The following is an 18,187-nucleotide window of genomic DNA, read 5'->3' as shown; positions in this document are numbered from 1 at the left end:
TTGACCAAAATGGGGAGGGAAGATTGGGTGTTGAGCTCTAAAAGAGGTCGGATTATGACCTTTACTTAGGCTCATGCAAGTTGATTCCATCAAAAAAAATTTAGTGCTGACTTATTATTTTTTCTCAATTCACTTCATCCCCACTTTATCTCTTCAATTATCATCAAGTTTGGACCTATTTATATCAATCCTGTCAAGGGTCAAATGGCAAATACCACTTTCAAAGCACAAGGAGAAGTGGAAGGTCTAAATGTTGTGCAATGCATGGAGCCCCAGAGCAGGTCAGAATCAAACCTGCTCTCAGGTTTTAAACCCCAAGAGGGGTCAGATTCAGACTGCCCCTTGGGCTCGACAAAAGAGTTCCAAAATTTTCTATGTATAAACTTTACATCCATACTTTCCTTCAACTTGATATCTTCACTTGCAATCCAATACTTCAACGTGTGTTGTGCTACTTGGAGGGCAATTCTTTTATATATAAAATATAACATTTAAATATGTTCTTTAAGTTATATTTTATATAAATAATGTCAAGATGTTTGAGAGTGGTTACAGATTCTTAGAACTTATAATGGAGATTCTAGATTTTTGGAGATTCTAAAAAATTTCAAATAGCTAAATTTCAAGAACCAACATGACTCCATCAGTGCTCTCTTCCATAGGTTTTCTTGATTTTTCAAAATAAATTTGATACTGGAACAAGGATTTTCCAAGGATTCTGATTCATTTCATCACAAATCATTGGACTTCAATTCCACATCTTTGACTAGCTTGGCCCAACACACACTCATATCCCTAATGAGCCAAAGTTGTACAAACTCTGTAATGCCCCACTCGGGAACCCAAAAGAAATAAACCTAATATGTTACAAAGTTTACTGAACTATTTTAAAAAAAATTTCAAACAACATCAAAGTAACAATAATGTGGAAACAATATATACATACACATCAAGAACACGTAATCAATTACAAATACAGTTTCAATTTCTCGAGGGTTCCTTCACGTTGAGTCACATTTAAGAAAGTTTTATTAATAAGTTTAAGTCTCAATTACAATGTCCATAATCATAAAATGAATAAACACATACATAGTCATATAAGCAAATGGATAAGTACAACTAATAATATGAAAGCACATCTAATGAATAACATCCACTGCACAGACCACGGGGTATGAGAAAATAGATACAAATACATCAATATACAATATATTATCCTAGAAGATCTCAAAACACATGATACATAGATACATCAAACGAAAAGAAGTCTTCAAGATAAGAAGAAGAATGATAATGGTACCACTGTATCAACAAGCATCTGACATCATCTGTCAATCTGAGGGGGCCCAAATGGTAAGAGTACACTACCTCCCGATTGTTTGGTCACCTAATCAGGCTCCCACTCCCATTGTGCAAGAGAGATAATGTACGATCCACACACAGATAATCAAATCATAAAATAATCTTAGGCAAGGAATCTTGATAGCCAAAACTACCTCAAAGGTAACATAAACTACTCAAGAAGAAGAGATAATCAAAATCGAAAGGACACTCATTCCAATACTAACATCTCATACCAAGTCAACATACAAATACCAAGACCAAAAATATACAACCACCTTGAAATCAATGTCAAGTGTCACATGCACAATGACCAACAGATAACAACTGTCATCAATAAAAGTAAACTACCAATCACTAACTCCAATAAAAAACCACTAATGAATAACTAATCATTAATTAATAAAAGTCAGTTGTCAACAATAAATGACATCCAATCAATGAGTAACAACTCACAATAAATACACCATCAAAAGTAATATCCAACAAGTACACCACTAGAGGCAAATATAAAAAAAATCATGAAGGAGACTCAGGCTACATACTATGGAGTGTCATCACATGAGCAAACTCTAAAATCACCCTGGCAGTCTCTCAAGACCCCGGCCCCCTAGTGACTCTATGCAGAACCAGGATACCCTCTCGTAAAGATGAGGAAACTAGTCATATCTCTCAAGGTATCATCTCTATCTCATCATTAGTCTATACAAGCACTCAAAGCATGAATGAAAAAAAATCTCTAACTTATCTTTTTAATGTATCTCAAGGAAAGCGCTAAGCAAGATACTTTAATTACTATGTTATCACTTGTTACACAACTTACAATGAGTTACCCTGGCAGCCACTTTGGGCCTCGACCCCCATTGCAAGTCACTCCCATAGACATGCACCGAGTCTACCTTCCCAAAAATCACAAACTACAAAGTGTCCCATACCACAAGAATAATATTGATCCGATATGATTCCTTAACGGGCAACCCAAAAAATAACATTGGTTCTCAAAACCCAAATTCTTATAAATGTTCAATAGCATAAAACTTATAAAACATAAATCTCAATTTAAATCATAAATATCATCATGACATCCAGTCAAATAATCATAAAAGAAATCTCAAAAACACCTTTAATTCACATCCTAACTTGGCCAACTAAACAACCCACAAAAAAAAATCATGAAAATAAACTTCACAAGACTATAAATAGAATATTAGAAAACACAAAGTTTTCAGCCACATGATTCAATTCCACCAATTTCTCTTGTTTAGTTTGGGTCATAAGGATGAGTTTAGAAATAAGATAAGAATATACATGTCAATATAAATTGTTATGCTAATATAATTATTTAAATAAATAAGTATTTGAATATCAAATCTCATTGTATATAAAATATCATGCAACATCATCATATTTTTTAATTTAAATAATCTTAAATTATAACTGATTTAATTATTAACATAAATGTATATTAATAGATTTAGATATTGATATCAATTTCAATTTTTAAAATATTATTATGACTTCTATTTAAGTCTAATATTAATATTTACTTTTCCTTTGATTCATAATGCAACTAGAGATAAAATTATAAATTATATTGAATTATTTATAATTTCTCTCATAAAGTCAAATAGTTATTAACTAAATGATTACAAAGTGAACTCCACATCTTCTCTTAAAATATAATAAAATTATAAATATTTATTTATTAACTTCCCTCTTGCATTAATAAATACAAAATCATTTATATGCAACTAAAAGTTTAATTAGACTTAAATAATCATTGATACTAACATTCACTTTATAACTAAATAAATAATATTTATTTAAATTTAGAAATTTAGAAATTATTATTATTTTTTTAAATAAATAAATCTGAAAATTAAATTATGTAAAATAAAAATACACATGCAATTAGTGTTTTCACATGTTTTTGATTTCTCAAATCATGCAACCATACCATACTTAGTTTTTTTATTTTTAACGCATTTGTTTTCACATGCATGTAACCATACTATGCTTAGCTTTACATTTTTAGCATATTTGTTTTCACATGCATGTATACGTTTAGTTACAATGTGCTTTCCTTTCAATTTGCTTTCTAAATAAATATTGCAATTAAATCATTTTAGATGTAAGAAGAATATTCATCTATATTTAGAAAATTCATGATAATCACATACTTATAATGACAAATTTAAAGTTGAAACCCTAACTGTTCAATTTATTGTTTTCTTCCAATTTTCTATAATCCAAATTTTCCTATATTAGCAAGGGTTTCAAAAGAATATAGTCATAATAAATTTCAACAGTTTTTCTATAATTTTCCTCAGTCAAGTTTTCTTGATTAATAAGGTTTCATTTTCAAAATCTACAACATAATTTCTTATTCAACAATCAATACAGTAAATTAATAAGCAATATGGAAACATGCAGGAAGACACGAAGTAGACAGATCTTTCAATAAAATTCTACAATGGGTTTTCAAACCCTACCTCAAAAGCACAACTAAAATCTGAGACAATCTATGAATGCATATAAATTCAAACGCTCTGAAATTTTCAACAATTCTTTTGATCCAATTCCGAGTTTTGCTCCCCAAAACCTGTGTGTGTAGAAATGAGCTTGAATCTCTTGATAAAGAGTTTAACTCGACCTAGGGTTTCCAATTTTCAAACATACAAAGGCCTATCCTTAAAATAAACTTTTATTATTTAATTCTTTCATGCACACTTAAAGAACTTTTTAATTAAAATATTCTTTTATATTTTATTTTCTTTGAGTTTATTAATTAGTGCAAGCACTAATTAAAACATAGTTTATTATTTAAATTAATAATAATAATCAAAGCTCATTGTTTAAATGCAACTCTAATTTAATTATTATTAAATAAATAATTATAATAAAGCAATATTAAATCTTTAATATTTTAATATTTTAATTTTCTTTTTGTCCAACTTCTTAAATTAGACTTTTAAATTATTATTTTTAAACTAAAGTACATATTTAATTAATTAATAATTAATTAAATATCATCATATTCTAATTCCTTTTTAACCAATTTTCTAAATTAAGACTTCTAAATTAAGATTTTTAAATTAAAGCATATATTTAATTAGTTTTTTAATTAATTAAATATTCACATGCTTTAATATTTTCTTTTTAATCAAATAATATTTAATTATATGATTAACCCAAATATTAAAATTAAATCATTTATCAAATAAATCACATAACGAAATCCACATAAAAAAAAAAATTACCAAAACAGACCAAAACTCAAATCAAACAACACGGACAAATATAAACTCACGGGTTTTAAAAGGGGTGGAAAGTCAAATACATGTCCTCATTTTCAAGACAAGTAATTAGGCTATGGCTAGGAAATGGACCTAAACATTATCTCCCCATTCTTACCATTGAGTTATTGTGATAGGGCACACTCATCCTAGCAATTCAGGGAAGTCGATGCCCGATACCTACATTCTACATAAAATATGAGCATGTACATATATATAAATATATCTAAACTAAACAAGCAATGGCAAGGAGTGGTACATCGTGTGAATCCCGATTAGCAGGTGACTACGACTACCTCCCTTAACCACATTAGGCACATTAGACAGAAAAGTAAAATAGACATACACACCATACACATGCAAATATGGGGTAAGTACTATAATTAATCATGAGTACAAGGAACATCATATTTTTATCTAATTATTCATATTCATGAATGCACAATCCTCATTGTTTAAAGACACATTGTAAGGCATTGTCATGAAAGAAATTGCAATTACTAACCACAAATCCTTAAAGCATCATCATTATGAAAGTATTTAATCTAGACATTGAATCAAGTCATGGAATAATGTCATATAACTATAAATCAAATATATCTGAAACTAATACATTAAAGTATGCCTAAAAGAGTTAAGGACATATAACATTAAGGCAAGCCATGGGTGGGCACTACAAACTCATTCCTTACACTTGGAGACTTGAAAATTTCCACTGAACTAGACTACCTAGAGAGCCTACCTAATTGCCAAGAAAAAAGAAGGGGTTCCCATTTGCAATGCGGCAATGGCATGAGAACCTCACAACAATACCCCCTTGGCCTGAAGTGGCATGCATATTGGATATCATCATGGGGTAGTCTATTAGATGGCAATCTTGTATCTGCTACCTTTCCTACATTTCCTTCTCTTTTCTACATAATTGCTTGCCAGGTTATAAATAGATCAATGTTTTAAAATATGTATCTTATATTATCACACAACAATTATCGATTCTCTACCATTGCATACCACTATACTTGTAGAATCTAAGATTATTGTAGAATCTAAGATTATTGTAACTTATATGTTTCAGTCTCCTCTTGTAAATTAAAGAATTATGACTTGATTATTGATATCATTTTCCTCTTGGATGCTGATTTCTACTCTTTTGGACAAGTGCTTATGCTGATTGGTTCAATCTATATACATGGTTGCTGAAGACTGTTTTGTTCTTTTATAAGGATCGATGTTGTTTGGAATGATTACTTAATCACTTGATATCTTATGAACTGATCTGCTCTAAATGAGTACCAATGCTAATGAATTGGTTTCCTTTGTATCTGTTTAATACTTCTGCTCTGCAGAATGATATTCTTTTTATTTCCCAAAAAACTATCCTTCATATCTTCCTATTAGACCACTATGTATCCTTTCCAATGAAGAAGAACTCTTTTCAAGGGAGATGTCTCTTACTAAGAGGAAGCAACTCTCTATAAATCAGACCTCTTTATGCCTGTTATTTTAATTAGGTTTTACATGGGACTGCTGCCTTACTATTAAAATTAAACCATTTGAATAACCATGCATCTATTATTAATTAGGTCTCTACCTTTTTCTGATGACCCTGCTCACTAATATATTATGCTTCTATATATTTGTTCCTGTTCACATATTTTTATCACTGCAGTAACATAAAAAATGTTGCATCTTGATTCCCTGTTTCCTTCTCATTCCACATCTTGTTGTATCTCATACCATGCTCAAGTGTGGGACAATTCCAACAGCCATGATACTTTTCAAGCTGACCTTCTCAAAAGGATGCATCATTATTATATTTAAAACTTTTTCGCTCGCTAAAGAAGTTGGCTATATCATTTTGATTTAAATCACTTATTTTGTTTATAAATGCTTCTCTTTGATTGCTGATCATCTCTTTTAATACTAATTGCTGCCACATATTATTGCTTTATATTCTTGCGATTTGTATTAATCCTGGGTGGGGAATGACAACCCTGCAGTTTTCTATTTTTGCATGCATATTTGCTAGGATTTTAACATAAGATTTTTTTCCCTTTTCAGATAAAGAAGAGTTTCTAGTTATAAGATAAAATAATAATAAGGCTTAAGATGTCTACATGGACTGAAGTTTAGCTATTAAATTAGATGAACACGGATATCCCATAGAGAAAGCTTGTCTCAATAATCTATATGCTATATACATGCAACACCAACAGCATATTTATCCATATAATAGATTTCTCCATCTCTGAGCTCAGTATGTTGGTTATAAGTGGTGGTGGTGGTGTTGTACCCACCAAGGTTCAAACCCCTGCTGGGCCATTGTGATTGTGGGATTGTGCCTCCACTGATCCATGTGCTTGCGGGTTTGAACTTTAGCTTGGTTAAATAGGGATGAGGTCCCTTGTTTATGACACCAATTCATAGCTCAAGGTCAAAAAAGTTTCATGTGGAGCTAAAGGGTGTGTCATGCCAGGGCCACCGGTCATGTTAAAAAGTGAACCAAGCACTTTAAAACATACACACACATATAAACTGCCTTAGCTCCATGTGACCATGAAATGCGGTTGTCCTCAAATAATGCCTGGCAAACCAGGATTAAAGATTTGTTTGAGGTGAAACCTATAGTAATTTCAATGCTCAGCTCAAATATAATTGCCAAGACAACTTCTGCTTTGAACCTTTGCACAGTTTCCTCTCAACGTGGTGTCATCCCTGACCAGATCTCTTTTCATATTTTGACACACAAGAGCAGAAGACTGGACTAGTAGAGTCCTCAAAGAAAAGTTTAGAGTGATTTGCTACTAGTGCAAAATCTGCTATATGTTCTTTATCTGCCCTTGCACAATTTAAACGGCCATACTAGCATATGGAAAAATTTATAATATGATCAGTTGCACATATCTTATGGTGTCTTGTTCAACATTATAGTGTTAACTATCACTCTATATCTACTTTAGTAAATCACTCAGTTCTGTAAACTGCAATATTTTCTGAAGATGCAGAATAGGTTTCTGTTATTTTGTACTCTCTTAAATTATATATATACTTTCTGAACTATATTGAACTAAAGATCTTGCTAAAACATCTGTGATGACTCAGAAATGGTGGAGAACAATGGAAGCATCCTCTAAAAATCTGTTGTTAATTTAACATACAAAATAAGAAAATCAAGACATATGGGCAAAACTGGAAGCTAACCTGAAACATTGATACTGGACCACAACGAAAAATTTTCCGAAGCCGACCATACATAGAAAGCTCCTCATAAGTCATACCCATGTCCGCTTCATCCAACTGAAAAAAAGAATATTAGAAAAATGAGAAATATAAAAATAGTTAATATCAACATCTAGAAGTACTTCACATGTGCTTACAAATAGGCAATCACATGGGAAAAAACTGTGTCATTCTTCGATGGGTGTAAAGGAACTGTGCAAGAACATGAGAGAGAGAGAGAGAGAGAGAGAGAGAGAGAGAGAGAGAGAGAGAGAACCTGTGAGTAGTTTGAACGTATAGGCTCAAGTTCTGCAGTTGGTGGTGCAGCTTCGATTTCTGCTAAGGACGAGTATCCAAGATTGACAGCAGCCCACCGTAAAAATAGTCTCAAATCCTGCTTGCTTACACTTCCTATTGGATTTATATCAGCAGAGCTGCAATCATACTGCACCAAGAATTACATTTAGCAGATATTTTTAAGAAAATATTGCATTCCAACATTAAGCTGTCTCCTCATGCCTTCACAATGTTTAGTAGGGAATTTTGATACTTGTGCAGAGGTTTATCATAATAATTTACAAAAATCAACTGATTCAGGATACAAGATTAAATAGATATCTTATCTGGGTTTACCTTTGTTAAGTACCCACGAAGGCCTTCATCAACATTTGAACTCCCTAGTACAAGGAAAAAGCCAGATTTGCTTTGCACCCATGGCATAAGAGACGCAAACAAAAAGGCTATGACCATTCGCACACGAGCTTGAATATTTTGCAAAGCTAGATTTTCTGGATTGGTTCCTCCATCAACCTGTAAAAATGTACCCATAATATTATATGTGAATCATACTATAATCAGAATACAGACCTTTGAATTAAATATGTAAAATCAAAAGAATGCATTGAATTTAAATCCATATAAGATGTAACAAGGCATAAATTACAATGGATCTATTGTAATTGTAAGGACAAAAGAAACGTGATTAAGATAATCATTAAACAATATAGAAAGAAGGCATGACTTAGAGATCTTGACATACCAAAAAGGTCTATAAATGTGTTAAGATAAAATTAAAAAAAAACTAAGAAAACTTATTAGCTAGGATACCGATTCGCAGGCACCCACGGTTAGAGGCAGAGGCTGACGGGCACGTGGAGGCGAGGCGAGGCGATGCCCTGCAGATGTCGTCTAAATGCCATCCATAAGCATCCCGATGCAAATAGAAGCCTATTACAGGCTTTCAGACACATCCGGATGCCATCCTCGGATGCCTGCAGATGGCATCCACAAGGCTTCCAGATGCATCCAAACGCCTCCCTAGGAAAGCCACGAGAAAACACAAAAAAATGCTTTTTTAACTTAAATGTCATTTAAAACATGTGTCGTTTTGGCTTATAATATCATTTTTTTTTGTCAAACCCTAAAACGGCCCTAATAGAGGCCTTGAAAGCATTCAACCATCATTTTATTTGCAGCTGGGTTTGCCCTTCTCATTTGGCTACCATTTTGGCATTTTGAAGGGAACTTGATTATTTTCAAAGAGGAATGATTGTAGGGCGAGAGTTAGCTTCCGTGAGTTCATTAAAACACTAAGAGGTAAGCATTCTATACCATTCTTATGTGTTTCAATGAATTTTTTCAAGTTTGTGAAGAAAAGTCTGAAGTTTTTTTCAGCTTGTTTTTTTTAAAGAAATTGAGAAACAAGTTCAGGTATTTATTTGAATGGTTATGTATCGTTGTTTTTTACTTGCATGCTTGAGATTCATAATTTTTTTATTGTTTTAAATTTATTTAATTTCTTATCATAGAAGAAAACTACATTGTATTGTGCAAGAAAGGCTACCACTGGTAGTTAGAGTTCAACAGGAGGACAAGGTCAAAGTTTAGTGGCAGGGCAAGGAGGGGATAATTTCAAAATTGATTTACAGTTTCCTCTATGGAGACATACAACAAGAATATCACAAGTTATAGGTGGTGGCTCCTATATTTGGATTTGTAATTATTGTCAAAGTAACAAAGGAAGGCCTTTCAATAGCTCTTATTTTGGGGTAAAACTTCATTTCATGGGCCCTGCTGGTAAACGTTTTGGAATGTGCAAAGGTGTTGATAGGAAGGGGTTGTTTGATGCACAAATAGCTTCGTTTGTAAAAGAACAAGAGGTTGCTGATCATTTGGTTAAAAGATCAAAAAAGACTTATTATCAACCTCCTTCCTCAGAAAAGGACAAAATGCAACCACCCGCTGAAATGGAACCAATTGTATCTTCCAAACATCCATTCATGCAAGTACCTATACTGGGAGAGGAGGATGAAGTAGAAAATTTTGCAGTAGCCCGAAATAGAGGCCCATTGCACTATGTATTTAAAATGGAGGCAAGAGATCGTGTTGATGAAGCCATTGCATGTTGCCTCTATGCTAATGGCCTTCCTTTCAACCTGGTAAGATCACCATATTGGAAGGAAGTTGTTACAGCCTAAGAAGCCGGATTTGTCCCTTGCTGCCTGGATTTGGGTCCGGGTCCGCACGGGTCCAGATTCACTACGAATCCGAGCAGGGTCCTTAGTTTAGACTGTGGGTTCATCTAGGTCCTTCCTGGAGTAAACCTAGATGAATCCACAACAAACCTGGGGCTAAAACAACTTTAAAGAGTGTGTTTTTAAATTGTTTTCTTATGTAACTCTAAAAGGAACTTAATAAAACACATTTCACTCATCTAATCTCTTATGTTGAGGAGGATGATGATATAGCAGCATATGGGGCTAGTAGAACCATTTTGGGTTCCAATGATGAGGATCTAGATATAGTTGAAATTAGGGATGAAGCCATTGATCTGTCATTTTATGATGATCCATTTGACCCTTGAAGGGCATTTGATACTATGATTATTGATAGACTACCAAACACTTGTCATCTATCGTCATGTTTCAAACTTTATTATTTGATGAACTAGTCTTTGTTTTGCAATTTAGTAATTCAAAGTATAATTTTCTTTACAATCATGAAGATAGATTAATGAGAGAGTATTTAATGTTTCTCGTTGCCATTTGGCATTGATCAATGATCAAGCAACAATTGTTCATATTGTGAAATGACTTTGTTTTGCAACTATGCATGTTTCTCTTGTGTGTGTGTAGATATACTCACGAACCCACTATTGGAAATACAATAGGGAAGTAAACTCTATTGGCGGGGGGGGTGAGTCAACACTTAAAACTATTAACCACACATCCATCTCACAATCTATGCATATAAACTAAAATACCGAATTAAGCATATACATCCATAGCATGAAAGTAAAATATTCAACACATGTATGACACAAGATATTTGGTGACCCAAAAACCCTCCAAGGAGAAGGTAAAATTGGGGTGGGGATAATATCCACAAATCTTCACTAGCAGTAATAAAGTGTATCCAATGAAGGTTACAATGTTTGACCATGAAACATGATCTACCCCATGAAAGGTCTGCCCTGTTAAAGACTTACAAGATTGTTAGATCCTACCTCGTTAAAGGATTTAAACACCTTGCTAAAAGTGTGCCTGGTAAAAGGACTTTAACTTACAATGAAGTAAGCACCATGTTAAAGGATTTACAACAGCCTGTTAAGACTACTCTGTTAAAAGATTTAATTGATTCACCTGTTAAAATGTCTCAACAATGATCCTTCGGTTGGCACTCTGTTGCTTGATGTCAAACCAGCTCTATACTAATGTGTACTTGATCCTTTCTAATCAAATGTACCTCTGTTGTTCTCTGATTCCTTTTCTCCATTCTCCTTTAACTAATTATGCAATGTAACTCAATTCATAACACCTTAATCACCATGAATGCTCTATTTGCACATGCAAACTCTCTTCAATTATCCTTAGCATTCGTTAAAAAGTTCAAGGTTCTTCCTTAAGAAGACCTAGGTGACTTAGGGTTAGGTATGAATCAACGGTAGTGATTCACCCATATTGCCGCTTAAACCTTCCCTTTTTCTGATTGGATGCATATAATGCATAGGGATTCACAATTAAGATTCACCTTTATCAACAAAGATTGTAAAACAATCCTTAAGTCAGCTCAAAAATGGTTAACATAGTAGTTTGCGCCAATACAAACAACTATGTCAAAACTGTATTACTCGGCATCTAAAGTCCCTGGTGCTTGGCACTAACTATAACTTCAATGTTGTCACTCGACATCTGAATGACTCGACATTCATTGCTTTCTTGGTACTTGAATCACTTTGCACATACTATCTGCTCGGTACTTGAGTCACTCGGCACTCACTGTTTACTTGGCATGCTCTATCTTATATGTTATGCTCGGCATATGTTACTTGTTCAGCATGAACTAAGTAAATGACTTATAATAACTTAAGTGTATAGACACTCATTTGTCAAAAGCAATCTACGATCAACAATCTGCCCCTTTGACATGAGTGTCAAAAATACTTGGTCATGCATTAATGATCTTATCCTTACAAGCATAACTTAGATATCTAATATCGATTCGACTTCTATACAAAATTTCAAAGTATCAAAATTTTATAACACATGACTTATTAGTCATACCTCAAAATTTCATAACTCCCCCTAAGTTGATTGTTTTGTACTATACTCCATATCTAAACCAAAATCTTTCTCTTGCTGAGTAGATTTTCATAAGCTAAGCTGGTATTTTGTATCTATCTGTTTGTCTATGCCTCTGTCTTTGTCTCCCCCATACTCTTTCTCATTGCTAGTTCTCATTACTCCCCCTTTTTGACACTAATGTCAATGGGTGATACACTGGTAGTGCGTTTGTCCAAAAATAGTTTGTGGATCTCTAGTATAATCTCTAGAGCTGCACCCCAATTATTACAAGCTACCTCCAATTACTTGATTTAGATGGCCAACTCGGCAGCAAGGTGTACTAAGCATTCAAGTGTAAAAAGATGAGAATCTTTCTTCATGAAGTTTCATTGTAGGCTAGTTCCATGTGCAATATCTCCATGTGTGGAGTCAATGTAGACTGGATACATATCAGTTTAGCCCTGATGTTGGCTTCATTTGCACGTAATGTTGCTAACTGACTTCGTAGGAGGGTGCTGAAGTGTTTCTCACTTTGTGCTAGAGACTTTGGTAGAGTTATGCCTGATGTTTGCATAATACTCTCCAAGTTTAGGATATGACTCCTAACTTCCCTTGTGAAGAGTGTAGTATTAGTCAATTTGGTATACAAAGAGAAAATATTCTCTAGTACCTTCTTCACACTCTCTATTTTGGTTGCTAATTCAACCTATGTCAGTGCAATAGCACTTGATATCTTTTTATTAACTTTATGCTAAAACTTTCTCTTAGACCATTCAAGTAATTTGACATTTGTATCTAGGTCTGTCTGATTAACTATCTCCACTAGATGATTACACAAGTCCTGGGTATGAAAAGGTGCATACTACACTCTTGCAAAAGGAGAGAGTTTCTATAGAGAAAGCACTTCAACCCATTAGAAATTCTTTGAAAACTTCGGGTGTGACACTTGTGTTTGATGATTAGAAAGATACAATAAACATGCCATAAATTAATGTGATTGCAGTGTCCCCCAAAGGGGCAATGTTTCTAAAGGCAATTGATTGTCAAGGGGAGTTGAAGGATTCACAATTCGTCTCTAATATTCTTATTGAGGCCATAGATATGGTGGGTAGTGAGAATTTGGTCCAAGTTGTTACAGACAATGCCAAAAATTGCAAAGAAGTTGGTGCTTTCGTTGAGGGTCGGTCGGTATGACCATATTTTTTGGACACCATGCATTGCACACTCCCTCAACTTAATTATGCAACAAAATGGCACTCAAATAGATTGGGTGAAGCAAATATATGAAGACAGAGAGGAGATCCAAATGTTTGTGACTAACTACAACATGTCACAATCCATTTTTAGAACATACTCACAATTGGAGTTGCTGAAGCTAAATTAATATTTTGCATTTAATAAATTTCATGGATTTGTAATTTAGTTAATATTTATAATTTTATTGTCAATTGAAATATTGTTAACTTGCTTAGGTTGTTGAGACCCATTTTGCATCTCATACTATTGTTATGAGATGACTTCTCAAGGTGAAAGATGCTCTAAGTCAAATGGTCATTTGTCCTAAATGGGTTGCGTGGAAGGCTTCAAGTACAAAAGGAGCCCTAAAGATTAGGGGTATGATCTTGGATGAATGTTGGTGGGTTCATGTCCAATATGAATTGGATATCACCGAGCCCATCATAACTATTCTTCGCTTTGCCGATACAGATACACCTTGCTTGGGAGATGTATATGATGGAATGCACACCATGGTTGAGAAGGTAAAACATTCTATACAAGCACATGAGAATGACCCTACAAAATCTCAAGCCTTATGTAGTAAAGTGAAAGCAATAACTATGCATTGTTGGGAAAAGATGACCACCCTATTGCACCTCCTTGCATATGCTTTATCTCTGAGGTATTATAGAGAGGCGATACTTTCTATGCCAAATAGAATTGCACTATATGCTGATAAAGAGATTGCTAATGGGTGCTTGAAAGCTTTTGCAAGAATCTTCCAAGATGATGAGATGCATGAAAAGGCGAGGCTAGAGTTTGGCTTATTTCCTTCTGGAGCAAAGCTTACTCCATTTGCAATTAAGGACCAAAATAAATTGAGGGTAATCACATGGTGGTACATATAAGGTCAGCCATACAAACATCTACAACCTCTTGAAATTAAAATCCTCTCACAAGTAAGTTTTGATTTTTGTTTTTAGATTACAACTTGTATTCTGCCATATTGTCATTTACTTTTCGTCTGAATGTTTAATTTTTAAAAATTAATTTTGTGAACACAATGCAAGTTGCAAGTTCTTTTTCTGCTGAAAAGAATTGGAGTACATACTCCTATATCCATTTAGTGAAGCACAACCGGTTGGGGTCAAAGAAATCTGAGGAATTGGTCTACATTCATACCAACTTGCATCTTTTGTCATATAAGGATGATTAATACATGGATGGGGTAGCCAAACTTTGGGATGTACTCCTTGAGCGTGCAAACTTGGATGCAACACTTAATGATCTCACTATGATGATGGATGATGGTGATGATAGGTCCGTGACACATGGTGCATCTAGCACAAGTGGAACCATTCTTGGTTCAAATGATATGGACCTTGCAGCGGTTAGAGATGAAGAGGATCCAGATTTTTTTGAGAATCCTTATGATTCTGATTAGTGAACATTGAATCATGAACTATGTTTTTCATTTTGTAGTATGGACATGGAGTCTAGAACCTGAATATTTGTGCCTATGAAATTTTAATTGGAAACTTGAACTATTTAATTGACATATGAAATATCTTGAATCTTGATCAATGCTGAAGTATCATATGAATAAATTAATAATGATACTATCAAGTGATGTATGTTTGTATATTTCAAAGTTTCTAACTCTAAGTTCTTGTATTTATAAGTTTCTTAAATTCTTTGCAAATGTATTAATATTATAAATATATTATATATATATATATATATATATATATATATATATATATATATATATATATATATATATATATATATATATATATATATATATATATATATATATATATATATATATATATATTTCCAAATGCATTCGTACCCAAACAAAAACAAGTCCCCGCATCCTATATCTGCTTTTGATTTCGTATCCGAATCGGTATCTTAGCTTACAAGATTAGTATTCAATCCTTTTGATCAGCTTTTGATCAATCAGTCTCCACTAATCAATGTTATGCCTGCCACCTTATCACATACCCTAATCAGTCAGCATATGTCTGTTGATTCCTTATGCTTTACTTTCTATCCATGCCTTATTTTTTGTTCCCACATCTGTTCTAGAAAAAGATAATATAGCTGACTTATAAATCAAAATATAGAGCTCCAAGAGTACATAGCTAGAGAGTCCATGAATGGTGCTTGAGACAATTGAATGAAGGATGGAGACACGCCCTCTTAATTTTCTTCTTGGTAATGCAAAGAAAAAATGCAAGTCCGAAAGAAATTTAGTCATCTTTCAAGCTTGTATCCTACAGGTCTTTTCTCTACATGTTGTATTGCAAGTTTTGACACCAAATAGATAATCAAGCTAGTAAGTTTTGAGATACTAGAAGAATATGAGGAAGACAATATTGCAAGGTAGTTTGTTTAAATGATTACGTACACTGGAAGAATATGCAAAAGACATTTTTGCAAGGCAAATTGTTTAGATGATTTCAATGTCCCTTCTTTTGAGATTGGAGATTGATTGAATAATAAAAGTAAGTTGTCAAAACATAACAAATTTAATGGCGACTAAATTTAATTATTTAATAAAGTGACTTTTATGGTGAGTTCAAAAAAAAATTAATAAAGTCATTTTATTATTATTTCTCTAATTTAAAATCGAATCGAAGAGGGGGAAATAAAAAGACAAATAAAAGGAATATGAAGAGGCCAGCAGCAAGAAGTCCTATAATCACTTGCAATAGGCTCAAATAGATTAGTGAGAGGTTCATTTAGATTTTGTCGGGCTTTGTTATTTTCTCTTGGAGAAGTTTGAGAGCAATCGCGTTCAATTCTGAAACATGATGGAATCTTTTGGGATTTCTTGGTGGCTTTAACAGAAACCCAACTTATTTTCTTGCAGTGGATTTGTGACAATGTTCACAGCAGAGTAAATTTGTGAAGTCTCATTCACAATAAAAATTTGTAAAGTGTTGAGTTTGTTTCAGTAGAAAATAATATGTTAATATTTATTTTCATGAAAATGTGATAACCCCAACAGGTTATAACTTCATCAAACACAAAGTTTTCTCTAATTCACTTGTTTGAGATTTCGTCAAACACTTTGCAAGCAAGAGATACATTGCATATCTAAATTATGACTGCTTTTTAAATGCCAAACTTTAATAAATATGCTTGCAAAGAACACACCAAACATTTAACAATGAAGATGCAATTGTTTTTGTATAACACTAATTACAAATAAGAAAATATGCATCTACATCAATAAGACATTAAGGCAACAAATTATGATATAAATCAGATTACAACAGATTTTACAAACCCTATTAATGCCCTAAATATCTACTCTCAAACAATGCAAAATGTAGTAGATAAAAAGCTTGGAATTGCTCCAAAAATATGAATTTTCCTGTAGCAAATTACTGTAGCAAATCATTGTAGCGATGACACTGTAGCAAAGTTATTGTAGCAGCGGTGTTGTAGCAAAGTTACTGTAGCAATATCCAACTTATTCCTTACTCCACAAATCTAGCCCTAGGCCAAAAATTTGGCACAATGAAAAGATTGATTTGTCTTCTCCAACAGTTGCAACCTTCGGAAAATATTTCACCACCTCAGTTATGCAAATCAATGGGAGTGTTCATTCCCAACGATCAATATAGCAATTGCAAAAACCCTTGGTTCCACAAGTTATCCAGAAGAGTAGAAGGCAACACATTCAATGCTCAACAATGAGGCTGACCTCCCTTTTTATTCTTTTCCTCCAATAGATGGACCTCCTTCTAGAAGAAATAAAATAATTTTTAATTCCTCCTTCTAGAAGATTCTTTTAATCTATTTATTTTTTATGAATAGACCTTTCCCATTAATTAAAAAAATTAAAGATACATATTCACAAAAAGGGGCCGGGGGATACTGGATCACCCTGTGAGTTCAAATGGCCCAAGGTCGGAAAACAAATATAACCAAAAGCCAGCCGAAGGAGGGTCTTTATTTAACTTTAGTCACTTTTAATTAAATTAATTAAACATAAAGTCACCTTTTAATTTTAATTTATTTAATGACTTTATAAGAAATTAATTTAATCAATTTCTCCTTTTTTCTCCATTTAGCCTTCAAAGAATATAAAGGCTAAGAACTCCACTGAGATGCTAAAAAGATGGGGACATTACAATCTGCCATCCCTGAAATTGCTTGTCCTCAAGCAATGTCAACTCCGGATGCTGCAAAATTCCCTCACCTTCCCTAGTAGCATCCTCAATCGGCAAGTTCTTCCATTTGATCAAATATTCCCTGAAAACTTGTCTCCTCAACTGTTTCTCCCTAATATCCAATATCGCCTCAAGTACAAAAACCAACTTACCTTCATCATCTAAAGGAGATAGAATTGTGAAAAGGACCACACGATGTCCTAACACCTTGAGGTGTGACACATTAAGAAGATTACGGACCTTACTATCAGTTGATAACTTCAACTCATACGCTACCTCACCCACATGCCTAATAATTCTAAAGGGTATATAATATCATGGCTCCAACTTCCCTAAACCATTCTTCTTTAGTTTAGACTAT

At 33.4% G+C, this 18,187-nt stretch overlaps 1 protein-coding gene across 5 annotated transcripts in view; it reads right to left on the bottom strand.

The window, feature by feature from the left end:
* The window catches only part of LOC149572432 (carbon-nitrogen hydrolase family protein), a 263,986-nt gene that overhangs the window by 69,357 nt on the left and 176,442 nt on the right, over positions 1-18,187 (bottom strand). For all 5 annotated transcript variants that reach the window (XM_089813597.1, XM_089813598.1, XM_089813599.1 and 2 more), the window contains exons 10-12: positions 8,490-8,666; positions 8,134-8,301; positions 7,839-7,934 (exon numbers count right to left, since the gene is read on the bottom strand). In XM_089813597.1, coding sequence (XP_089669723.1) covers positions 7,839-7,934; positions 8,134-8,301; positions 8,490-8,666 — 441 coding nt within the window. The remainder of the gene's footprint in view (positions 1-7,838; positions 7,935-8,133; positions 8,302-8,489; positions 8,667-18,187) is intronic.

The sequence above is a fragment of the Cupressus sempervirens genome, chromosome 2, assembly GCF_028749045.1.
Source record: "Cupressus sempervirens isolate cs-2001-9-10 chromosome 2, ASM2874904v1, whole genome shotgun sequence".
Lineage (NCBI taxonomy): Eukaryota > Viridiplantae > Streptophyta > Pinopsida > Cupressales > Cupressaceae > Cupressus > Cupressus sempervirens.
This window is presented reverse-complemented; position numbering and strand designations above follow the sequence as displayed.